This window comes from Schistocerca cancellata, chromosome 2, assembly GCF_023864275.1.
Source record: "Schistocerca cancellata isolate TAMUIC-IGC-003103 chromosome 2, iqSchCanc2.1, whole genome shotgun sequence".
Classification (NCBI taxonomy): Eukaryota; Metazoa; Arthropoda; class Insecta; order Orthoptera; family Acrididae; genus Schistocerca; species Schistocerca cancellata.
This window is the reverse complement of record NC_064627.1, coordinates 358,394,634-358,421,681: the sequence shown is the minus strand read 5'-3', so window position 1 is coordinate 358,421,681 and position 27,048 is coordinate 358,394,634. Positions and strand designations below refer to the sequence as shown.

Below are 27,048 nucleotides of genomic sequence, written 5' to 3'. Positions count from 1 at the left end.
CCGGATCTCACAGGATCAGTGAACGCTAGTGCTTTATCGCTGCGGTGTAGGTGGTATTTCGTTCAGACACAAGGCGAAAGTTCCTCACAGGTTAAGAAGTCCCATAAACATTAAATAAGGTATATAAATTTGGACAAGCGGTGTTGTTTAAAAGCTACATTTTTCATTAAATATGGTATCTGCAGAGACACAATAAAATGCGATATCTTTCACAGAAATCTTCCTTCGTTAGTAACCTGCAATGCCGCATTTTGGCCGCCATAGTCCCAAATAAACGTATTTTCATTGTTATTATCTGCATTACCTAAGAGGCCAACAGTGGATACTGTTGAAGAATTAGAAATTTATGTAAACAAAAAAACCAAGAGAACTCTCCTGTGCAGCCTAAGCCACACCAATGATTGCTGGGGTGTTTCCTTCAACAAGAGGACGATCGATCTCCTTACCGAACCTTTCCCTATTTGAGCTTGTGCTCCGTCTCTAATCGCCTCATCTTCGACTTCTAGTAGCCTAATTCCTTCGTATTTAGTTTCCTGCAGGAGAAAACCTGTGATTCCCCATAAGACCAACGTCGTTCGTGTTTCAATTGTTTCCTTATATCATATGAGTCTAACGACAAAATAGTTTCTTAAAGAAGACCACCACAGCTCGTAAAATTATAGAACTTAGAATGAACAGGGGGCACACCACCTCTTGCTATTCCCATATGCATTCTGCAGAAGAAATAGGTAAAACTATAATGACATACAATTCACTCGTGTCACAGACCACAACATGGTAGCGAAGTTCTTCTGGTAGTGCTACGGAATTTAGCTCAGTTTTCTGAAGCTTCTGCAGACCTCCAACTGACTGTTTCTTTTATTTACAACGGCGAGTCTAATAAAACCGTAAATGTCTGACAAACTAGCAAAAAATAGCATCGGTAGTTTGTACAATGGAATAGACAAGGCGCGTTCAGTAAGTAATGCTACACACTTTTTTTATTTAGCAGGTTAGTTTTATTCAGGATTCGAATACACCGTACTATTCCCCACTCGTTTTGCTACAATACCCTACCCCATCTTACTGTGACGGCCTGCATGCCCCCATGGTACCACTCTACTGACTGACTTCGGAGCCAACGTGTTGCTGCTTCGATATCATCATCATCAACAACGTATTGCTTTCTGTGTAGTGCATCCTTCATTGGGACAAACAGATGGCAGTTTATGATCTTAAGGTTAGGCGACGAGGAACCCGGCCAGCATATACCTCGAGTACAACTGGTGGTCGAGTGTGTCAGCGCTACCAACAGATACGTTCAGTTGTGCAGCGAAGTGTTTGACTGTAATCCGTCGATCACCTCTAATGAGAGCATCCGCACGCTCAAATATTGCAGCAGTAACAGATGTGAGCGGCCGATCGTCACGCGGGTAACCTAACAAGTTTGTCGCGACGATGACAGACGCCTCGCCCAACGACTCACAGTGCTTTTGTTCACTCTCAGGTCTTCGTATACAATCAGCAAGCGCCTACGAATATCTGCGATGCTCTGGTTTTACGCCAAAAGAAATTAGCGCCTGCTCTCTGCTTGGTAAGCACCTCCGTTACACGGCCAGTTTTGAAGGGTACATATAGCGCCGCTATGTATTGAAACCATAGGAGCTGAAGCCGGAACATTCCAACGTCCGCAACAAATCAAATTCCGCATGTTTTCAACCGAAACTGGCCGATAAAAAATATCGCATTACATATTTAACACACCTCGTATGTCCCCCTAAAAGTGTTGCAGATCTTCAGTAAATGCTCCCAACACACACACACACACACACACACACACACACACACACACACACACTACCGGCACCAGTGACGATCATAGTTCCATTATTTGATTTCTGCAAAGTGAAAATATTCAACAAATTGAAATCAGTTTGAAAATGAATGTCACGTAAGGATACTAACGGTGTCAGAAGTTTGCAGTGCGACGTCTGTAGTTGGTTCTCGTTCTCCGGGACAGGCATATCACGCTGAGCGTCGTACAATGCAGTAACCATTATTCATAGTTAAGGTGCTCCAATTCCACGAAGAATCGGTAAGACGAATGCCCCACCAGCATTCTCCTGAAATGAAACAACGATGTATTGATGAATGTCAACAATTTGAGTCCACTGTCCCAAACCCCAAAGAAAAAGAACGAATAAGGAATGGTACAATTTCTCATCACCTAAACCAAAGAATTTCCAACGGGAAACAACAGCAGGGAAATTTATGCCTACTCTCTTTATGGACGGTAAACCCTTTACTTCTAGCGCTACACAGCGCGAGGGACCAATATCTCTAGTGCATCATACTAAGACCTCTTAAAAGTCACCTAAGGCCTACAATCCAACTGCAACCAGTCTACTGCAAAACGCCAATCTATGGCCAGTGCAACAGTTGCGACATACGTGAAATTTATGTGTGCTGTTTTATAAATGGTATCGGTTAGTTCATTATAGTTGCCCTAATGCACGGTATCGGACAGTTCAGATTTACTTTTCGTGATTCTGGGTGCGAAGACTTGACTTATGACACGAAGCGCTATCTCATTTTTACCTTTAGAGAAGCGAGGTATAGACTATTTCATATACGAGTGTAGTTCTTTCAACCATACCAAGTTTTGTAATGATAAATATTTCAACTCAGTTATGTTTTCCCCATATTTCATTCAGAAACTCCGCATGTCTTCTTTTTCCTGGTCTTTGTCCCTTTTCTTCACGGAGTTGGCTCTGCTATATGGAATTTGGTAATGTTAGACGAAGAGAGTGGCAGGATGCCCTTCCTGTCGCCATCTCCTCCCTTCCCATCTCCCTCCCCACCCCCTCCCCTACCTGGGTGTAGCCTGTGTATCCGATTTGTCTGCGTCTAAAATCATCTCGTATGAAAGTGCGAGAACGCTTTTGAAATGTTTGTGAATCGTGTAGTCGAGCTGGGGCGTTGGTAGCAGCCTGGTGTTCAGCCAGTGAGACGTGGGAAACCGCTCAAAAACCACATCCAGGCTAGCCGGCTCACCAGCTCTCGTCATTAATCCGTCGGCCGGATCACAAGGAGGGCTGACGCATCTCCCCTAATACCGGAAGTCGCGTGCCAACGTACGTGGCTATCCCGCCACGTCACACTCTCCGATACTGTATGAACAAATTTGTTTTATAACATCAGATATGTAACTAACTGCTCCAATTACAATACTGGCGTATTATAAATATATATAAAACACTAAAAAGTCATTTGTAAAATAAATGACAAAATTTTAATTGAATAATGTAATTACGAAACCGCCAAAGTTACACAGAAAACAGAAGTTTATTTAAATGTCGACCAGTTCGGACTTAAGTCCATTATCAAGCCATCTACATAAGTGCTACCATAATCTGTATTTCCTGGCCATATGGCTTGTGTGAGTGGCTAAATGCAAGGCACTATTTGTATACGACAGTCCAGTGCTGCATGCAGCAAAACAGGAGATCAGAAACTGGAAGCCATTTAGCAAAAAAAAAAAAAAAAAAAAAAAAAAAATGACGGTTCAGTAATTTCATTGAACCGTTGTAAGTTCCTGCCTACTGCCATCCAGAATGCTGGGAGTGAGTTTCACTGAATATCTAACATTCTGCGTGGTGTCTGTTCTATATCGTGTCTCCCTAGCACTTTCGCGCAACGACGCTCTGAGCGTGTTTTTTAGGGAATTGACTAGTTTGAACCTGGGACCTGTTGCTGGTAAGGAGACGTCAGACCACACATGACATGCAGAATTCAGAAGAGTTCAGTGAGACTAGCGATGATATAACCAAATACTTAATGATTTCAGCGTCAGCTCCACTGCAATCCCTGTAAAAGAATCTTAATACTAACTAAATTTAGTGGAAGGGGTTCAAGGCTTTCCTATTTTTAGTTAACTGGTAAAATAACGTCGAAAAAGCAGTTAAGTATACCATTGGAAATTTTATTCTACTCACAAAACATCGTTTATAAATTGCACTATTGATAAAAGGAAATGTTTTAATACAGGATGATAAAAACCAACTGCGTTCAACGAAAATGTGAACGAATATTCCCTGAATGGGTTTCCAAGTTCTACAATGGATCGAAGGATGACCTATGCCATATCACATCTATAATCTAGGTTTAAATTAAGTTTCACAAAAGAGAAAACTATCAAAATGGTCTACAGTGACCCTCAATTATCTTTAATAACTTATCTAACTTGTCGTAAATTACAGTGGCTGATGTGGCTTCTCAGTAACTATATAACAGAAAAATCATCGCGTTTCAGATTTTTACTTCAAGTGGCAAATGTGAACACCATGAGATTTAATTGACGATCGACACTAGTATTACGCAAAAAGGGGGTGTAACAGATAAGACTTCTGCAGTTCTGAGTGAAGCTTTATGCGCTGTTATACGGCATCGCGTGTCATTACCTTGTCGGTGTTCGTCAGGGGGTGGCAGGCAGCACAGCTCCGCTCAACGCGCCATCTGGGAAGCAACTCCTCCTAACTTCTCCTTACTACAATTTTACCGAAGTTGGTTAAAAAAAAACTATCTGGCTGTGTTTTCATCTGACCAATCAGGGTCTCAATGTTAACCTTAAGCTCCGCCTACAAAAATTCTGTCCATCCAATGAGAAACGTTATACTTTTCGTGGTGGGGCAATGTTTTTAAAGTTTGCAACGTAACAGAGACACAAAAAAGTCTCACGCTAAAACTTGCAGCTGGTGTGGTCCTTTTGGTGTTATCGTAAGATCTATACTGTTCTTCTGGAGGGCTCTATCTTTTACGTCTCTGACGTAACAGAGACGCGAAAAAGTCTCACGCTAAAACTTGCGGCTGGGGTGGTCCTAGCGGTTAGCTGGCGACGTGGGTGTCCGTCCCTTATCGTAGGGCCTTCCAGCTTAACACGGTTCTGCTCTCGGCTTCTGATCTCCTTTCTTGCATTTAGGCATTCTTGTGTTAGTCTGTGGTATTCCATTTGCTCACTCGTTACTCGTATTACTTTGGTTAATTTAGTGTCACGATTTATTCGGAGCTATGTGACATACTACTGGATTTGCTTATCATGTCAGGATTTTCATGGAAGGTGTTGGATTTGCCTGACACCTCACAAATAGTGTGATAAAAGATATGTAAACTGTAATAATTAAATGCTTTCCATAGAAATTTTTTTTAAAAATTACTTTGTTTCTGTTGGAAATCCAGCGATTACAACAAATGTTAAAATTTTTTGTTATAGTAAACAGTCCCAACCGCATAAAGACGTTCATTTATTTACTGATGACAGCTTTCGACCACTGTTCGGGCCAGCAAAGGTTTGCTATTTTAGTATGGCAAAAGTTGTCTCTCGATGTCTCCTTGTTTTATTTGATGGCGTTTTTAATAGTGAACACCCTAGTCACTTTATTTATTAGCCACTTTTCATATAAGTCGAGGTACAGGTTCAATAATAGACCAATTTTATTATTGAGATGTCGAATTTTTTGCTATAGCTAATTACAATGGTGATTCAAGCCAAAGTTTTAATGACTGCCAAAGCTTATTATTTGCTTAAACCAAGACGTAATAGTAGGTCAGTGTTTACTGTATAATGAGAATACATTGATGTTTTTGTTGTTACTTGAGTACCCGTGACGCATTTCCTTAATCATCGTTACCTTACATATGTTTAAGTCCCAATTGTGGACATTTGATGTTAATATCAAAGGTTTATTTCAGTTTATTTTTGTGTTATTCCACTGAGGTTCTTTAATGTTTTAAACATAACTGCAAACTCTGGGGATAATTAATGCCTCACATCTAATCTTGTACATAATATTACTAATACGAACATACCTGTCTTCATACTATTACCATGATTAAAAGTAATATTTTTCTCGCCGTCTGTACCTGACATATGCTATGCACTTGTCCCTATAGAAAGGCATTAATGTTATGTATCTTAATATAGCTTATTTGTAACTCCTTTTAGTGGTTAAAGGCCTCGCTAATTTTGAATATAATTGTGACGGAAATAATGTTCAACGTATAATAACTATTTCGTTTTCTGATCGGTAGTAGTAACATATCGATTTTGATTATGGTACCTTGACTACCGGAGATCCAAATATTGTAAGCCAATACTAATGTATCTTTGATTTGTAGTCGTAATACATCGATATTCAAAGCGATACAATAGTTACTGGTGGCGTCCCTGCTGAACACCTTTGACTCATGATTGTTACACCCAGGGCCCTATAGATGGCACCATGCGTTTTCTTATACGTTAACGGCTTGTTTTCTTTCTTTTTACTCAGTTTTAAGTTTTATATTATGGTTTTATAAAGTTTATTTTATTTTCGATATATCTATGATTATAATTGTATTTAGGCTTTATTTAACGTGTTTTACGGCCATTGGCTGTTAATGATGTAATGCTGGAGTTGGTGGGTAGAACTGCACTATTTAAGCGATGTAAATTGCATGACATGCAGCAGTGGTTATATGCCTCCTAGACTGGGGCTTGCTCCTCGCCAGGTGCAGCAGACTCCCATGGATATAACTCCCTTTCTTTTACGTATTTGTTGATATACTGTGTTTCTTTTTATGCTAGTAGTTTACATTCCTCTAAGTACAATGATGCTACTCTCTTCACAGAGTAAGCGGTCTGAAGCTGACCAGAACAGTGGTCGAAACCGGTCACTAGTAAATAAACAAACACCTTCCTGCGTTTGGGACTGTTTTATTACAAAAATTAAGATTCTGTAGAACAATTTTGCTGTTGAATATTATGTTGTATCGGTTACTTTAATTTTCATCCCTGCTTTGACAGGTGCTTGCTCAGTAAAGTAGTTGAGTGGTAGAACTCTCAGAGAGGGAGTTGCATGTGAGGGCTCATGGAGAGCGAATATAATGTGGAGAGTGGTCACCAGTCATGAATATGATGTTCAACGTTTGTAGATAAGGCTGAGTTTGAAGAACCTTTTTAAATACCAGCTATTAGTGTACCACATTTAATATTGGGTGACATGGATCTGGGAAATAATTATGATGTAATTTAAACAATGAAGATCGTTCTGAATGGCTACCAAATATAAGAAATTTCGTTAATATTTCTCCCAAGTTGGTAAGTTAATTTTTTTGTATGAAACATGTTATAAATCCGCTGTAGTTTAGGATGAAGCACAAATTTTTTATTATTGAACCATTAGTTCCAAGAAAAACTTTCCTGGTAAACAGAAATTTGTTAACATCGCTTTTTAGACAAGAAGAGAATAGACGCTCTTGAAATGCTGTGCTAGAGAGGATGCTGAAGAGTAGATGGGTATATCATGTAATTAATGTGTAGGTACTAAACAAAATTGGGGAGAAAAGAAATTTGAGGCTCAACCTGACTAGAAAAAAATGGTTCAAATGGCTCAGAGCACTTGGGACTTAACATCTTAGGTCATCAGTCCCCTATAACTTAGAACTACTTAAACCTAACCAACCTAAGGACATCACATACGTCCATGCCCGAGGCAGGATTCGAACCTGCGACCGTAGCAGTCCCGCGGTTCCGGATTGCAGCGCCGAGAACCGCACGGCCACCGCGGCCGGCCAACCTGACTAGAAGAAGGGATCGGTTGATAGGACACATTCTGAGACATTAAGGGATCATCAGCTTAGTATTGGAGGGAAGTGTGGGGGATAAAAATCGTAGAGGGCGACCAAGAGATGAGTACAGTAAGCAACTTCAGAAGGATGTAAGTTGCAGTAGTTATTCGGAGACGACGACGACAACGGCAGCAGCAGCAGCAGTTGCGAAATCGTGAACTTATATCTTCCTCATCAGTGGTACTCCCCAAGTCTTTCCCCGAAGTATTTCCGTGTGGTCAGGCCACTCAACGAAAAGCTGGGCGACAAGTTCTGATTTCAGAATGAGATTTTCACTCTGCAGCGGAGAGTGCGCTTATAACAAACTTCCTGGCAGATTAAAACTGTGTGCCGGACCGAGACTCGAACTCGGGACCTTTTGCGGGCAAGTGCTCTACCAAATGAGCTACCCAAGCACGACTCAGGCCCCGTCCTCACAGCTTGACTTCTGCCAGTACCTCGTCTCCTACCTTCCAAACTTTACAGAAGCTCTCCTGCGAACCTTCCAGAGCTAGCACTCCTCATTCTGGAAACAACCCCCAGGCTGTGGCTAAGCCATGTCTCCGCAATATCCTTTCTTTGAGGAGTGCTAGTTCTGCAAGGTTCGCAGGAGAGCTTCTGTAAAGTTTGGAAGGTAGGAGACGAGGTACTGGCAAAAGTGAAGCTGTGAAGGCGGGGTGTGAGTCGTGCTTGGGTAGCTCAGTTGCCGGCACGGTAGCTCAGCGTGTTCGGTCAGAGGGCAAGCTGCCCTCTGTAATAAAAAAAACTGAGTTAATGGATCAACAGAGAACTGAAACGGGTGTCTTTCGACGTCCGCCCAGAGCAGATACAACGAACGAAAACGAACAAAATGAGATTTAAAAAAAAAAAAAACGTTGGTAGAGCACTTGCCCGCGAAAGGCAAAGGTCCTGAGTTCGAGTCTCGATCTGAAACACAATTCTAATCTGCCAGGAATTTTTTTTTCAAGTTCTGATTTGGTTAAATAGTACACCAAGCGTTGCACAAGTGCTTGCGCATCTTCCAAATGAATGCGTTTCTATAGAAATTCGGGTCCTTTGTACTCCTTTCCATCGAGTATGGCTAGAAAACACACACACACAAGCGAGTGCGTGTTGCGTTCTTTCGTTCGTATATCCTGCCTATGAATCCTTAACACGGTTTTTCAGCAGAGACGACCTACTGCGTCGCAGCGGTGTTTCCAAACAACAACGATTGCATTTTCCACGCTAGTGGGCACGAATTCCGCCGCCAACTAGTTGCTAGCGGACGCGTGCAGATCGCACAGGTATAAATAAAACGCCGCGGGACTGCCGCCAGGCGCGAATGCCGCGGGCTGCTGCGTCCCAGCGGCCAGCCAGCCCATGGGGACCGCCGGTCGGCGCCGGGCCAGTATCTCGCCAGCTGTCGCTTCGAGAGGGTCTCCCGCTGTCGCACGCGTTATCGACAGCGTTCGACACTGCTGCTGACAGTGAACAGCGCCCCACTCGGTAGAAGGGAGCCTCTCCTGCTGGCAGGGTCGATAACCTCAGGTGTCGATCAGTACCAGTGGGCACCTCTTTATCTGCTTCGTTTGGTCGCTGCCTGATTCCACGACGTAGGCTGTGTCGTAGAAAAGCACCTAACAAAATTTGTTGCACTGCATTACCCACATTCTAACATCTGCCTCAAAAATCTTAAAAGAATTTGGAGAGCCATCTAACGAGGAGTAGGCTCCACTGCCCCGATAATCCTATTGCGTTTAATTGCACAATCCACGCTGGTACTGCGACTCAGGATACGGGAAGATCAGCCGTCGGAGTGGGAGTTGCTTGTGCAATGTAATGCAATCCATCTGCCACGCTAGTGCCACTGGCAGGCAAGCGCCCGTATCTCTGGCCCTTGAGGCAGCCCCCACGGAGCAGGTTTCTGAGGACTGCCTGAGAGTGGTAGGGCGCCCTAGAGTGTCCTAGTGAAGCGCGGTGATTCGTGACTTGTACGGGTGTCGCCTGCCATCCGACAACCATGAGTCAAGAGGACCCCGACGAGCCGCAGACGATTACGGACGAGTTGGCCGTCCGCCAGGACAAGGACCTCGAGGAAGAGGCGGCAAGTACGTAGCCTGTGGCGCACTGTTCGTTTGTTCTTGGCAGGGCATGATGACCACACAGCTCTCACGTTAATTATGGTTCCAGACAACACCTTAATTACACATTCCGTCATCTTCATGAGCACAATATAGTGATAGCATTTTACTATTCGGAGTATCCAAATGAAATATAGTCCTACATTCCTTGGTAACAAATGTTCTGCTACTAATGTCAAGTAGGTGTCCTCTCTTCTGAGAGACAAGCGAAGTGGTTCAGTGACTCTGGAAGTTGAAATACCTGTTGTGTCATCTGCTTAAGTACGTTCCCTATATTTCTTCAGAAAAGTGTCGTATGATATCTTACCATCCGCGCTCAGCCTCTAATACATCAATGTCTTTTTTTTTTTTTACAGTTTCCTCCTTTTCCACATGCTTCGAGAACAAAACTCTATCTTCCATTTGCAAACATTCTGCATTAAACGTATGCGTGCGTAACTTGGATGGTACTAATTTATTTCACACATACTTGTGCGTTATCGAACAAGGAAATGAGTTTCGTAAAACATCACTATTCTTTGACAGAACTGTCGATCAAAAAAGGAGGGAATCCATATAGTTAATCTTCCTCTAATATGCAGTAACGCATACTGGAGACCAAAATGTTTTTTTTTTTTTTTTATGTTTCATCTCGAAAATCCATTGAGTATACAAAAGTAATTCCTGAGCTTTCGGTTGCACCAATTTAGACAGCGGAGCAGAATCTGAAAAATTTTCGTAAACTACTCTCCAAGCTCTGTTTCCAGAAAGGGCCACTTTTTAAAAAAAAATCTCGAACGTTGGTCCTCCAGTGTGTAATACGTTTAGATAACACAGTTAGATGAAGTGTTGTATAGAGAATCGCTAAATCCCGAAGAGGAAGGTCTTTCCTCCGTCATTTTAAGGATTGTTTTTAAAACCACATACATATTGCTGCTATTTCTGAACTGTTTACTAAATCGTAGGAAATGTGCATACATTAGACTCCGCACTTTCACGAGATAGACTGCTTAAACGACGACTATATTTGAAACGTGAACTGAATCGAACCAAGACTTGTGTAATTAATATCCGAAGCCTTATTTCTTACCACCACAACATAAGATAACCTAAGAGATATATGTAAAAGTAGATCATTTGTTTTACGATCTTGTTGGAAACAGTTTATGCAAGATAAAAAATACAAAAAATTTAAATTCAGCAATAACCTTTATCGAGTCGAGTATTAGGCCTGCTCACTTTGTTCGCGTCTTTCAGACTTGGCAAGTTTAACTAATGAACCGATAGTTATTAATGAACATTAACATAAAAAATATTCTTTCTTGGTTACGTGTTGCACGGTACAAAACAGCTGTAATACGCTACCGAGTACATCTCTCAGCGATTAAACTTGATTCGCATCATCTGGTAATCTTTCCGGTATTTTCATTAATCGCTTCAGGAAAATGTGAGAACGTTTCTTTCGAGAGAGCCAGGTCATTTCCAGCCGCCACACCTGCCTCACTGAAATGGAGATCCATCTCGATTAACGTACATTCCTTCCGTAACACGACATGACGGCTACGAGGAGCCGCAAAACCAGTTTCTTCAGCTGGAGAAAGTACTGTGCCGTGCCATCCTTGATCCGCGACTGCTACTAGTCTGTGAAAATAAATGTCGTGTTTAATGAAGTTCCACTGCGCTTATTGTGCTAAGGATGTTAAAAATGTGCAGCGGTAGAAAATTCTGGGTAAATTAATCACTGGGGCGGAACTTCTTTTTTATACCCCCGTTTTGGGCGACACAGTTGCAACGCATCCTTATACGAACGTATTGCAGCGTCTTCGCGTGCCTACTCCCGGTGGAACTATAACAATCAAATATTTCGGAAAGATATCCATTATGTGTCTGCGTAGAGAGCACGATTAGCTCTTACAGTTCGTAGTATAAGTGTAAGTAATGGGATAATATCGCCGGCCGTGGTGGTCGTGCGGTTCTAGGCGCTTCAGTCCGGAGCCGCGGGACTGCTACGGTCGCAGGTTCGAATCCTGCCTCGGGCATGGATGTGTGTGATGTCCTTAGGTTAGTTAGGTTTAAGTAGTTCTAATTTCTAGGGGACTGATAACCCAAGATTTTAAGTCCATAGTGCTCAGAGCCATTTGAACCATTTTTGGGATAATATGGTAGTCGGACAAAACATAGCAGCCACCTAACAGTGTGTTGTGCAGACTTGCGAAACCAAAGTAGCCTGAAACATCCTGCCGGTTATATAAACACTGAAAATAATAAATAGGATTTTATAACATTTCTAGTAAATCATTATACACTCCTGGAAATTGAAATAAGAACACCGTGAATTCATTGTCCCAGGAAGGGGAAACTTTATTGACACATTCCTGGGGTCAGATACATCACATGATCACACTGACAGAACCACAGGCACATAGACACAGGCAACAGAGCATGCACAATGTCGGCACTAGTACAGTGTATATCCACCTTTCGCAGCAATGCAGGCTGCTATTCTCCCATGGAGACGATCGTAGAGATGCTGGATGTAGTCCTGTGGAACGGCTTGCCATGCCATTTCCACCTGGCGCCTCAGTTGGACCAGCGTTCGTGCTGGACGTGCAGACCGCGTGAGACGACGCTTCATCCAGTCCCAAACATGCTCAATGGGGGACAGATCCGGAGATCTTGCTGGCCAGGGTAGTTGACTTACACCTTCTAGAGCACGTTGGGTGGCACGGGATACAAGCGGACGTGCATTGTCCTGTTGGAACAGCAAGTTCCCTTGCCGGTCTAGGAATGGTAGAACGATGGGTTCGATGACGGTTTGGATGTACCGTGCACTATTCAGTGTCCCCTCGACGATCACCAGTGGTGTACGGCCAGTGTAGGAGATCGCTCCCCACACCATGATGCCGGGTGTTGGACCTGTGTGCCTCGGTCGTATGCAGTCCTGATTGTGGCGCTCACCTGCACGGCGCCAAACACGCATACGACCATCATTGGCACCAAGGCAGAAGCGACTCTCATCGCTGAAGACGACACGTCTCCATTCGTCCCTCCATTCACGCCTGTCGCGACACCACTGGAGGCGGGCTGCACGATGTTGGGGCGTGAGCGGAAGACGGCCTAACGGTGTGCGGGACCGTAGCCCAGCTTCATGGAGACGGTTGCGAACGGTCCTCGCCGATACCCCAGGAGCAACAGTGTCCCTAATTTGCTGGGAAGTGGCGGTGCGGTCCCCTACGGCACTGCGTAGGATCCTACGGTCTTGGCGTGCATCCGTGCGTCGCTGCGGTCCGGTCCCAGGTCGACGGGCACGTGCACCTTCCGCCGACCACTGGCGACAACATCGATGTACTGTGGAGACCTCACGCCCCACGTGTTGAGCAATTCGGCGGTACGTCCACCCGGCCTCCCGCATGCCCACTATACGCCCTCGCTCAAAGTCCGTCAACTGCACATACGGTTCACGTCCACGCTGTCGCGGCATGCTACCAGTGTTAAAGACTGCGATGGAGCTCCGTATGCCACGGCAAACTGGCTGACACTGACGGCGGCGGTGCACAAATGCTGCGCATCTAGCCCCATTCGACGGCCAACACCGCGGTTCCTGGTGTGTCCGCTGTGCCGTGCGTGTGATCATTGCTTGTACAGCCCTCTCGCAGTGTCCGGAGCAAGTATGGTGGGTCTGACACACCGGTGTCAATGTGTTCTTTTTTCCATTTCCAGGAGTGTAGAACCTCTGACATGTTTCACAGAAGGAAGTAGTTGTCTAGATTTTTCGCTTCCTTGTGGTGTTCTCCTTAGGTAAAAACTTCATATAGTTGGATGTAACTTTTTACTTGCTAGATGTTCGTTTATAAAATCCAAGATTACTTGTCCCTGTTATGCTTTCTTTGCATAACCAATACGAAGCATAGGACACACAAATCAAGTGCGCTCTTAAGATAAACTTATAATACTACTCTTTCATTTTTCTTCAGCAGACAATAATAGGGTCGAGCAACTCTTGACTGCAGAACATTATTTCTCAGATTTTGGTTGTGTGAAACATTTACACGACGTACTAATAATGAGACGAAAGCAGTAATATAACTTTTCCTTCCATTTTAATCAATATACATGATTTTTGCCAGTACAAGATTATTTACAACCTAGATTGACACACTCCGAGGTATGAAGTAACAACAACTGACAACTAAACCTTTCGGCGTCCAACGCTTCTCTATTCAAGCTTTTGTTGACAGTTAAAATGAAGACATTTATTGTCGAACTTACTATTTTAACTAGTTTATTGCAATTATACATGAACGGTAAATACAGTAATTTTTACATGTGTGGCTATCTGAAGTTCTACGTATCTGATGAAAGAATTTACTTATATTGTAATCGGTGGGGAAAAATTTCCCAGTAATTAATGTAAATGAAGACAAAATTATGACTCTGAATATTTTTGAATGGAAACAATGTGAATCGGATGGCTTACTGAATACGGCATCAGTCACTTCAAGTTTGTACTACTCGGGTGCCGCATAACAAGGGGCACAGTGTTACAGTTGAAAACGTCGCGCCACATTTCAAGCTTTGAATAGTCAATAATACATGCTTTTCCTCTTCCCACCAATAAAGCACCGTATTTGCAGTCACTTTGGTTGCAAGAGATTGGGCAATAACTGCTCTGTCATGGGAGTTTTGTTTGTTGAGTTCATGCCACACTGTTTTCGTCGACGTTGCTCTCTAAACGCATGTTAGTCACTTCTGTAAATAGCGATCTCACTGTCGCTAACAACCTTCTCAAATCCTAACTTGTCTATATTGGAATTTTATTAGTTTTCTACCCCCGACTACTTTCGGTTGGCTAATTTCTCCCATGAACTTTGTGTGCTGTCACAAATACTGGATCCTTGAGAAAAAATGAAATGATCATATGGCATTGATGGCCGGGAGGACCCATCCGGGAAGTTCGGTCGCCGGGTTACAAGTCTTATTCCCTGCAAGTTTTATTCCACGTGACGCCACATTGGGCGACTTACGTGTCGGTGATGATGAAAAGGTGAGGACAACACAACACCCAGTCCAAGCGAAGAAGACCTCCAAGCCTGACGGGAATCGATCCCGGGTCCGCTGCATGGTAGACAAACACGTTAGCACTCAGCTGGATCCCTGAGAGACTCGTCACAACACGGACATACCAACCAATTGATACTGACAACTAGCATTCGTTGTTACCCGACTAAGTAAATCGAAGGGCTGGTAAGGTTGACGGAACCGAAGTGTTGATGTCTGAGAAACAGATTAACATCGTACTTTCCGATATACTTGCAAGCGGAGGTCTGTCACACGGTACATGTTTTGTAAGCCAATGACCTGCATAACAAACAATGACCGGCGCATTGGTTTGACAATGCTCTTCACACACTACCACAGTGGCAACAGTCATTCCCAACATAAACTGTATGAATACATGTTTCGTCTGAATAAAACAATAGTGGCTAAAATTTTGATACTTCAGTTCTCTTGTAAAACTGCACTGTGGTATGTCCTTTTTTCGTCAAATGATTCAGTTGATCGAAAATAAGACTCCCTAGAAATTAAACAAGGGTTTTTGGTCCGAATTTTTATAGCCTAACAAAGAGTGGTAAATGGACAAAAGGGGTAATTGTGCAGAAAAAGATTTAATTGCTTGAAAGCGATTAGGACAATTAAGAATGATTAGTGATTTGAGGGAAAAGAGAAACATTTATCGAACAGCTATTAATGGCTATGCAAACGAAGTGTCAGACAATGACAAATCACAGCATAAACTGAAACTTCTCTGCTCTTTCGTGATCTACACAGTCAGATATTATAACTATCAGAGACGTGCAGGAGACCATGGAAATTTTTTAAGGAGGTGTATAATACAAGGAGAAAATAAGAAAGAGTAAATGTCAATGTGTTACACATAAGTCAGAAAAGGAACACGTAAGATTTGTAGAGGTGGTACTGCGCTCATATTCAGTCACTGGACACACACATACAAGAGGAGCTCGATTGAATACCGAATGTCAGGGCGGCTCCTTCGAAATGAACACGGCCGGTTGCCGTAAGTATCCTGATCCCGTCAGAGTTTTCTGTCGTTGATAGCCTAGTCGTCGAAGAAGCATTGAACCTTAAACTGACATAGAGTAAAACATTCCATCTGGAAATAAAGTATTTACACTCCGGCGAATTCCTCTACATAGCACATGCGATCTACAGGGTGGTCAGAAACAGTCCGAAGAGCTTGTAAGAGAGCTGCACGAAGGTTGTGCTGAGAAATAATTGTTAAGAAAAAAATTCGATAACTTTGTAATCTTTTCAGATTGTTTCTGGCCATCCTGTATACATATTACTAAATTAGTCCCCAGATGCATTTTTTTCTCTGTATGTGAAGACTGACCTCAGGAACTACTTTAAGGATTTCGATATTTTTTTCACTAATGCATAAACTGATACACGAGAAAAGTTTGTACATAAAAACTATTACCGCTACCCAAACAAGTGATCCGGCTATAGGCACTTAGACCTGAGAGATGCAGGGGCGTATTGCTAGTAGAAATTAATTATTTACGTTTTTAAGTTGGATTTCCACCTCTACCAACTAAAACATTTTAGAATTTCGCTACCAGAATGAAGACTGTGGCCCCAGATTTGTGTTGGGAGCGGCGCGACAGAGAAAGTTGACCGACTGAATTTTAGTAGCTAGATATAATTTGCAATTCGCGATTTAGTAGTAGCTCTAGTTTGTATGATTGATTTTAAAAAATTCAGACTTCTGTTCTGCGTTGTTGCAAGTTCCGCACATGTAATGAATAAAATGTACATTGTAAATTAGTAATAAAATCACGCAAATTGCGGATCGGTGCCACATCGAAGTATTGCGTCTTCCATGCTAGAAATGCTATAAAGTAAAACTCAAGAAACTTTCAATAATGAAATTAAGCATGTGGACTAGATGATTCATAATCAAACATCACTTAGGTAGCTCAAGATATGATAGTATATTAGGAAATCACTACAAATACAGACCTAGATGTCTAAGGCGCTGCAGTTATGGACTGTGCGGCTGGTCCCGGCGGAGGTTCGAGTCCTCCCTCGGGCATGGGTGTGTGTGTTTGTCCTTAAGATTATTTAGGTTAAGCAGTGTGTACGCTTAGGCACTGATGACCTTAGCAGTTAAGTCCCATAAGATTTCACACACATTTGAACATTTTTGAACAGACCCAGATGGTTACGTTATGGAGGTAGGCAATAGAAAGAAATGTACGAATAGTCTGGCTTCTCCTAGCTGCTCTCAAAAAATTTGAAGGCTGCACTTTCTTTTATTATGCAGATAATACAAATATGAGCATAGACTCTATGGTCGCAATCTTTATACAAATGTTTCACGAAAAATATCTTCTTAGAAAAGGGGTATTTCACGTTGACACTAAATTACCCTCTTATTTTCTTCAAATCATTCATATTCTCTTGTGATTCAAGTATGGTTTGTGTTGATAAAAGCCCGAAGTTCGCTTCGTAGTGCCTTGTAGATGTACGGCACTTCCACTTACACTAAACTGCAGTCGAGGGTTCTGAATCGTCCAAATGCCTTGACGACTTGTAGTATTCGTGATTTAAAAATCTACGCTAAAACTAGACAATAGCGATTTCGTAACTAAGACACGGCTCGTCTTACTGTGCTAGAGGACGGTCGGCGTTCCTGGTGCCAATTAACATCGGCAAGAGGCCAAAGAGGCGTCTCATGTGGTATGTAGTCTACATCTGTAAGAACAAGCGACAGTGATTGTAGTGGTGGGAACAACCGAATGAAACCACTCGATTCATTCGGTTTGACTATTTCAGCTGCAGTTTTACGTCTCGGCTGAGTTACTCATTCATTCTTTTGAGTGAAACCAGTCTAGACCTTTCATTTGTTGTTCTGAAGCAGTGGTATACAGCCAGTGCTCACATACCTCCGGAGCGTAGCCCTATACGCATCGGCACGTGAAGGTATCACAGGGGCTGCACCAAAGTTAAAGTAAGCGTTGTACATATTCATTCAAATATATACTGAATATACTAATTCTCCTTTTTATCATTTAAAATTGGTTAATACTCGTATATTGCTGTGGATTAAATTGTTTAAGATGTAATTAACATGAACTAATTAAACTGATGCAATTTTCGAGGTACGAAGTTGAGCGTAAAAGTTGCCTTAAACATACGTGTGGAAGAAAGAAACACTGCGAAATTTTAGCAACTGTTTGCATTCCGTTTCTCTGAAATTGTATGATAATATCCATTCAATTACAATCATTTGAGTCTAGCTCTTAAACGCTTGCCCAGCTATGTATTAGTGCAGAAGATAAATATATCATGCAAAAAATTAACTTACCGACTACATACGTGCAAATCATACTTATACACACCAACCTGTTTGGTTTTTAGCCTTTGAAAGCGTAGGAGGAACAGTGTTTCACGAGCATGAGGAATTACTAATCACATTCACACATCCATAGTTCAGTTTCCCAATTAGATCTATCTTCAGTCACTACTGTAAACAATCTGTAACCATATTCGCAGACCTCTGGATCCCTGGGCCTCAGCGCATTCAGTTCTCAGTTCAGTTTTTCGTCCATGTTTATGAACAGGCATTTACTTACTAATGAATTTTGTGTCTGGATCAAAATACCGAAAAGTTCAGTGGCACGTGAATGGAAGATACCATATGGCTGGATAAAAAGTGATCCTCAAGACAAATTCAATGCGATGTACAGAACCTGTAAGAAGATGTCATATTATGAAACCGACTGAACGAACCCGCATTCAAGCATAGCCACAGTACGCTTGTCACATAAAATTGTCATGAATGGCAGGTAATATTAGTTAAATAGGCCCCATAGCAATGATGTAACACTGATTTAAAGTTTCGCATCAGTTTGTCAGCGTAGACCATCCTACCGTATCATATAAGAGTGTTCGAAAATAGCAATAACTTCATCTTCGTGTATCAACCATCGCAGGTAAGCAATCATTCACACTTAGTATGCAAAAAACATCACAGTGGCATCACAGTGGAGAGGTTCCAGGGATGCGGAACGATTGAAGTAACACATTAATAGGCGGCCGCAAGACTACTGGCGACTATAGTAACAACAAATTATGAGTATTGGTAGTCTATTCCAACCAATAATATGGTAATTTTCCTCTAGGTTAATTCTGCTGTTATTATCTAATTCTTCAGACAAAGCATTTATGTAACTTTACGCAAACCGCCACCCGCCGTCTGCATACTGGAAAAATCAGACTCTAACACAAATATTCGAATTAAACGGAATTTACATTCTTCAGTCCAAGTAGCGTGATAAATTGTAGAATGAGGGTCTAATGCGGTAATCTTTTACTCAGTTTCTACGTATTTGTAGGTGTTCAGTTTCGTTCCTGATAACCACTAGCAGACCTGTTACGTACTTTTGAGCCAGTACCTCAATTCTAGATGATGACTTAGATGCATAATCTGTATGTAACTTATTGGTCACTTCTACTATTGTGGTGCTGAGTTTATCCTAAGCCGCGCGGGATTAGCCGAGAGGACTAAGGCGCTGCAGTCATGGACTGTGAGGCTGGTTCCGGGGGAGGTTCGAGTCCTCCCTCGGGCATGGGTGTGTGTGTTTGCCTTTAGGATAATTTAGGTTAAGTAGTGTGTAGGCTTAGGGACTAATGACCTTAGCAGTTAAGTCCCATAAGATTTCACACACATTTGAACATTTGAGTTTATCCTAAATTCACTCTTGTTATTAACCACGTATATCATTAGCGAGCATGTGTATTGGCATGTAACTCTAATAATCCCTATGTCCCTGAAGGAGATCACACAAAATGGTCGGTTATCAACTTTACACGATATTATTATTATCATCATCTTCTTTCCTTTCTCAGACCTTAGGTCTGGTTAAAAATGGAAAGTGATGCGGACCTTGATCGAGCGTGACTTCCTTTTAACTGTACGGTACATGTTACATTGCATTTAGGAACTTTCGAGTAATTGAACATGTATCAATAATTACAGATTTCTGTAGTTGTATATATAAGTTTGGATGTAGCTGTATTGCGTTGATGTACTGGTGGATATTGTGTGGTATGACTCCTGTAGTTGATAGTATAATTGATATAATGTCAACTTTATCCTGATGCCACATGTCCTTGACTTCATCAGCCAGTTGGACGTATTTTTCAATTTTTTCTCCTGTTTTCTTCTGTATATTTGTTGTATTGGGTATGGATATTTCGATTAGTTGTGTTGATTTCTTCTTTTTATTGGTGAGTATGATGTCAGGTATGTTATGTGGTGTTGTTTTATCTGTTATAATCGTTCTGTTCCAGTATAATTTGTATTCATCATTCTCCAGTACATTTTGTGGTGCATATTTGTATGTGGGAACATGTTGTTTTATTAGTTTATGTTGTATGGCAAGTTGTTGATGTATTATTTTTGCTACATTGTCATGTCTTCTGGGGTATTCTGTATTTGCTAGTATTGTACTTCCGCTTGTGATGTGATCTACTGTTTCTATTTGTTGTTTGCAAAGTCTGCATTTATGTGTTGTGGTATTGGGATCTTTAATAATATGCTTGCTGTAATATCTGGTGTTTATTGTTTGATCCTGTATTTCAATCATCAATCCTTCCATCTCACTGTATATATTGCCTTTTCTTAGCCATGTGTTGGATGCGTCTTGATCGATGTGTGGCTGTGTTAGATGATACAAGTGCTTGCCATGTAGTGTTTTCTTTTTCCAATTTACTTTCTTCTTATCTGTTGATTTTATATGATCTAAAGGGTTGTAGAAGTGGTTATGAAATTGCAGTGGTGTAGCCGATGTATTTATATGAGTGATTGCTTTGTGCATTTTGCTAGTTTGTGCTTGTTCTATAAAGAATTTTCTTAAATTGTCTACCTGTCCATAATGTAGGTTTTTTATGTCGATAAATCCCCTTCCTCCTTCCTTTCTGCTTAATGTGAATCTTTCTGTTGCTGAATGTATGTGATGTATTCTATATTTGTGGCATTGTGATCGTGTAAATGTATTGAGTGCTTCTAGGTCTGTGTTACTCCATTTCACTATATGAGTAGGTCAAGATTGGTATAGCATAAGTATTTATAGCTTTTGTCTTGTTTCTTACTGTCAATTCTGTTTTCAGTATTTTTGTTAGTCTTTTTATATATTTTTCTTTTAGTTCTTCTTTAATATTTGTATTATCCATTCCTATTTTTTGTCTGTATCCTAGAAATTTATAGGCATCTGTTTTTTCCATCGCTTCTACGCATTCGCTGTGGTTATCCAAAATGTAATCTTCCTGTTTAGTGTGTTTTCCCTTGACTATACTATTTCTCTTACATTTGTCTGTTCCAAAAGCCATATTTATATCATTGCTGAATACTTCTGTTATCTTTAGTAATTGGTTGAGTGGTTGATTTGTTGCTGCCAGTAGTTTTAGATCATCCATGTATAGCAAATGTGTGATTTTGTGTTGGTATGTTCTAGTAATATTGTATCCATAATTTGTATTGTTTAGCATGTTGGATAGTGGGTTCAGAGCAAGGCAGAACCAGAAAGGACTTAATGAGTCTCCTTGGTATATTCCATGCTTAATCTGTATTGGCTGTGATGTGATATTATTTGAATTTGTTTGGATATTAAGTGTGGTTTTCCAATTTTTCATTACTATGTTTAGGAACTGTATCAATTTAGGATCTACTTTGTATATTTCCAATATTTGTAGTAACCATGAATGGGGTACACTATCAAAAGCTTTTTGGTAATCAATGTATGCATAGTGTAGCGCCCTTTGTTTAGTTTTAGCTTGATATGTCACTTCTGCATCTATTATCAGTTGCTCTTTACATCCTCGTGCTCCTTTGCAACAGCCTTTTTGTTCTTCATTTATAATTTTGTTCTGTGTTGTATCATCATCATCATCATCATCATTTAAGACTGATTATGCCTATCAGCGTTCAGTCTGGAGCATAGCCCCCCTTATACAATTCCTCCATAATCCCCTATTCAGTGCTAACATTGGTGCCTCTTCTGATGTTAAACCTATTACTTCAAAATCATTCTTAACCGAATCCAGGTACCTTCTCCTCGGTCTGCCCCGACTCCTCCTACCCTCTACTGCTGAATCCATGAGTCTCTTGGGTAACCTTGCATCTCCCATGTGTGTAACATGACCCCACCATCTAAGCCTGTTCGTGCTGACTGCTACATCTATAGAGTTCATTCCCAGTTTTTCTTTGATTTCCTCATTGTGGACACCCCCTCCTGCCATTGTTCCCATCTACTAGTACCTGCAATCATCCTAGCTACTTTCATATCCGTAACCTCAACCTTGTTGATAAGGTAACCTGAATCCACCCAGCTTTCGCTCCCATACAACAAAGTTGGTCGAAAGATTGAACGGTGCACAGATAACTTAGTCTTGGTACTGACTTCCTTCTTGGAGAAGAGAGTAGATCGTAGCTGAGCGCTCACTGCATTAGCTTTGCTACACCTCGCTTCCAGTTCTTTCACTATGTTGCCATCCTGTGAGAATATGCATCCTAAGTACTTGAAACCGTCCACCTGTTCTAACTTTGTTCCTCCTATTTGGCACTCAATCCGTTTATATCTCTTTCCCACTGACATTACTTTCGTTTTGCAGCTGCTAATCTTCATACCATAGTCCTTACATTTCTGATCTAGCTCTGAAATATTACTTTGCAAACTTTCAATCGAATCTGCCATCATAACTAAGTCATCCGCATATGCAAGACTGCTTATTTTGTGTTCACATATCTTAATCTCACCCAGACAGTCTACTGTTTTCAACATATGATCCATAAATAACATGAACAACAGTGGAGACAGATTGCAGCCTTGTCTTACCCCTGAAACTAGTCTGAACCATGAACTCAATTTACCGTGAACTCTAACTGCTGCCTGACTATCCATGTAAAGACCTTTAATTGCTTGCAAAAGTTTGACTCCTATTCCATAATCTTGTAGAACAGACAATAACTTCCTCCTAGGAACCCGGTCATATGCCTTTTCTAGATCTATAAAGCATAGATACAATTCCCTGTTCCACTCATAACACTTCTCCATTATTTGCCGTAAGCTAAAGATCTGGTCTTGACAACCTCTAAGAGGCCTAAACCCACACTGACTTTCATCCAACTGGTCCTCAACTAATACTCACACTTTACTTTCAACAAAACCTGAGAAGATTTTACCCACAACGCTGATTAAAGAGATACCTCTGTAGTTGTTACAATCTTTTCTGTTTCCATGTTTAAAGATTGGTGTGATTACTGATTTGACCAGTCTGATGGAACCTGTCCCGACTCCCAGGCCATTTCAATTATCCTGTGTAGCCATTTAAGACCTGACATTCCACTGTATTTGATGAGTTCTGACTTAATTTCATCCACCCCAGCCGCTTTATTGCACTGCAATCTATTGACCATTTTCTCCACTTCCTCAAATGTGATCCTATTTCCATCATCATTCCTATCCCATTCTACCTCGAAATCTGAAACATTACTGATCGCATTTTCACCTACATTGAGCAACTCTTCAAAATATTCCCTCCATCTGCCCAAGGCATCAACAGGATTCACCAGCAGTTTTCCTGACCTGTCCAAAATACTTGTCATTTCCTTCTTACCTCCCTTTCGAAGACTGATAATTACACTCCAGAATGGTTTTCCAGCAGCTTGACCCAAGGTCTCCAACCTGTTTCCAAAGTCTTCCCAAGATTTCTTCTTGAATGCTGCAATTATCTGTTTGGCTTTGTTTCTTTCTTCAACATAACTTTCTCTGTCTACCTGGGTTCTAGTATGTAGCCATTTTTGATACGCCTTCTTTTTCCTTTTACAGACTGCCTTGACTGTATCATTCGACCAAACTGTTTGCTTCATCCTACTTTTACACACTACTGTTCCAAGACATTCTTTAGCCACTTCTAGTACTGTGTCCCTGTACCTTGTCCATTCCTTTTCCAATGACTGTAATTGACTACATTCAACTAACTGATACCTTTCTGAGATCACTGTTATGTACTTGTGCCTGATTTCCTTATCCTGAAGTTTCTCCACTCTTATCCTCCTACATATGGACCTGACCTCCTGCACTTTCGGCCTCACAATCCCAATTTCACTGTAGATTAAATAATGATTAGTGTCATCAAAGAATCCCCTGAATACACGTGTGTCCCTCACAGTCTTCCTGAATTCCTGATCTGTTATTATATAGTCAATGACAGATCTGGTTCCCCTGCCTTCCCAAGTATACCGGTGAATGTTCTTATGTTTAAAAAAGGAGTTTGTGAATACTAAGCTCATACTGGCACAGAAATCCAAGAGTTGTTTCCCGTTCCTGTTGGCCTCCGTATCCTCTCCAAATTTACCCATAACCTTATCATACCCTTTTGTTCGATTTCCAAACTTGGCTTTAAAATCATCCATGAGCAGAACACTGTCCTTGTCCTTTAACAACTACATCACTGAGTACATCATAAAAACTATCAGTCTTATCTTGATCTGTCCCTTCACAATGCGAATATACTGACACAACCCTAATTTTCTTGCTAGACACTGCCAAATCTATCCACATCAGTCATTCGTTAACATACCTTATTGCAACTACGCTGGGTTCCATTCCTTTCCTGATGAAAAGCCCTACACCCCATTGTGCTATTCCTGCTTTGACTCCTGATAGGTAGACCTTGTGTTCTCCCACCTCCTCTTCTTTCTCACCCCTTACCCGAATGTCACTAATAGCTAAAACGTCCAGCCCCATCTTACTTGCAGCCTCTGCCAGCTCTACCTTCTTCCCAGAGTAGCCCCCATTGATATTAATAGCTCCCCATCTCTTTACCATTTGTTTGCCAAGTCGTATCTTAGGAGTCCCTGGTTTGTCAGTTAGAGGTGGGACTCCGTCACCTCCAAAGGTCCGAGGCATTTTGCTCTGATTGTTGCCAGCATCATATTTAAAGTACCAGGGAAGCAGGTTGCTAGCCTTACTTGCCCCGAGTCCCATTGGGTTTTACCCCTAACGGCTGAGGGACTAACCGGTGGATTTGGTAGTCTTTGCCGTATGAGCACAAAGGTGACCACGACTCAGAATATGTCCGAGATGCCCTGCCTTATTCCAAAGTAACTGGTATCCCGACTGTCCGGACCACTTACTTGGCCACTCATACGTTGCCCGTGGTTCATGAACTAGGACATGACTACAGGAACCCACACCATGTTGTATGTGTCATTAATTTCTGTGTAATGACTGAAGTTAATATTTTGTATATTGTTGGTAGGCATGTTATGGGGCGATATTTAGCTGGGTTTGCTGTGTCTGCTTGATCTTTAGGTGTCAGATAAGTTATTCCATGTGTAAGTGTATCAGGGAATGTGTATGGGTCTGCAATGTAACTGTTACATAATTTAGTTAGATGTGAATGTGTTGAGGTGAACTTCTTTAGCCAGAAATTTGCTATTTTATCTTTTCCAGGGCCTTTCCAATTGTGCATAGAATTAATTGCTCGGGTGACTTCATGTTGCAAAATTACCACTTCAGGCATTTGTGGTATCATCTTGTATTTGTCTGTTTCTGCTTGTATCCACCATGCATGTCTTTTATGTTGTACCAGGTTTGACCATATGTTGCTCTAGAAGTGTTCCATGTCTGTTATGTTTGGTGGATTGTCTATTTTAATGTGTGTGTTATCTATTGTCTGGTAAAATCTCTTTTGGTTTGTGTTGAATGTTTGGTTTTGTTTCATTCTATTTTCACTTTTTTTGTATCTTCTAAGTCGTTTGGCCAATGCTTGTAATTTTTGCTTCTTTTCATCTAATTGCTCTATCGCTTCTTGTTGTGAGATTTTACCTAACCTTCTTCGGTTTTTGTCTGATATTTCATTCCTTATAAATTGTGTTAGCTGTCCGATGTCTTTTCTAAGTTTTTCTATTCTGATCTGTAGCCTGTGTTGCCATGCTGGTTTTGTAGGTTTCTTCTGTGTGTTGGTTGGTTCTGATCTCTGCCTAGTGTGTATATTTAGTGTAGTGAGTGCTCCTATATAAACCAGTAGTTGTAACTCTTCCATGGTTGTATTTTCATTTATTTTGTTGTGTATGATTGTGTTGATAGTTGTTATTGTTGTTTCGACTTGTGGGTTATTTGGTGGTCTATGCAAGAATGGCCTAATGTCTGTATTTGTGTCTTTGTATTCTATATATGTCAACTGAAATTTTTCTTCTATATCTAACATGTGTGTCACTTCGTGTTCTATTTGTGCTTCTTCTGGTGACTGTCTTAAGATTTCGTTTTCCTCTGATTGTTTAATTGATGCATGTTGTTCTCGGTTTGTTTGCTCTGGGATGTTTGAGTCCATTACTGTATTTTCTTCTTCTTCTTCTTCTTCTTCTTCTTCTGACTGCACATTATTTTGTTTCAGTATTTGTTGTACTTGTTGTTTGATGTTTTCTAATTCTGTCTGGGGTATCCTGTTATTTTTTATTATTACACTGATCTGATCAGCTAGTCGTTGTTCTGTTAAAAATTTTAATTCTGGGTATCTGGTAATAAATGTTGTGTATACTTGTGGTCTGTATCCAGTTGTGTTGGTTCCCAAGTTTGTTGCTTGGTAATAACAGAACATGAGGTGTCGGTTAACTTCATCAGACCATCTCATCCTCTGTCTTTGTTTTCCTTCTAGGGTGGTTGCAGGAAGCATGTCCTGAAAAACACATCTATTTGGCTCTGAGCACTATGGGACTTAACATCTATGGCCATCAGTCCCCTAGAACTTAGAACTACTTAAACCTAACTAACCTAAGGACAGCACACAACACCCAGCCATCACGAGGCAGAGAAAATCCCTGACCCCGCCGGGAATCGAACCCGGGAACCCGGGCCTGGGAAGCGAGAACGCTACCGCACGACCACGAGATGCGGGCACCTCTATTTGGATTTAATTCATTTTCCGTATGGCTAGCAGTGTCGTTACCATTGTGGACGGGCATAGGGTTCAAGCGTCGTCCCCGACCATGACAGCGCTTTTCCCAGGCTTCATTAGTTCTGTCCTGAACCAACTAACCACACTAAAAGGGGGGTTAGCCCTATTAGTGGTTTGTTCTTTTCGTCGCCTTTTACGACTGGCGGAACATACCGGAGGCATATTCTTTTCCCGGGCCTCCACGGGTATTATTATTATTATTATTATTATTATTGCACGTTTCTGTAGTATACGCAGTTTGTTCGCCTTAGCTGCAATGCCCCAGAAGATTATCCTA

The 27,048-nt window shown here is 41.5% G+C and overlaps 1 protein-coding gene across 9 annotated transcripts in view; it reads left to right on the top strand.

Annotated features, from left to right (window-relative positions):
- LOC126161747 (sodium bicarbonate cotransporter 3) overlaps window positions 1-27,048 on the top strand; it is a 1,146,839-nt gene that overhangs the window by 710,660 nt on the left and 409,131 nt on the right. Inside the window, exon 1 of one of the 9 annotated variants that reach the window (XM_049917792.1) lies at window positions 9,031-9,713. The exons of the other annotated variants lie outside the window; for them this stretch is intronic. Coding sequence (XP_049773749.1) covers window positions 9,626-9,713 — 88 coding nt within the window. The 5' untranslated portion in view covers window positions 9,031-9,625. Of the gene's footprint in view, window positions 1-9,030; window positions 9,714-27,048 lie in introns of those variants that run through there. 9 annotated transcript variants of the gene reach the window in all.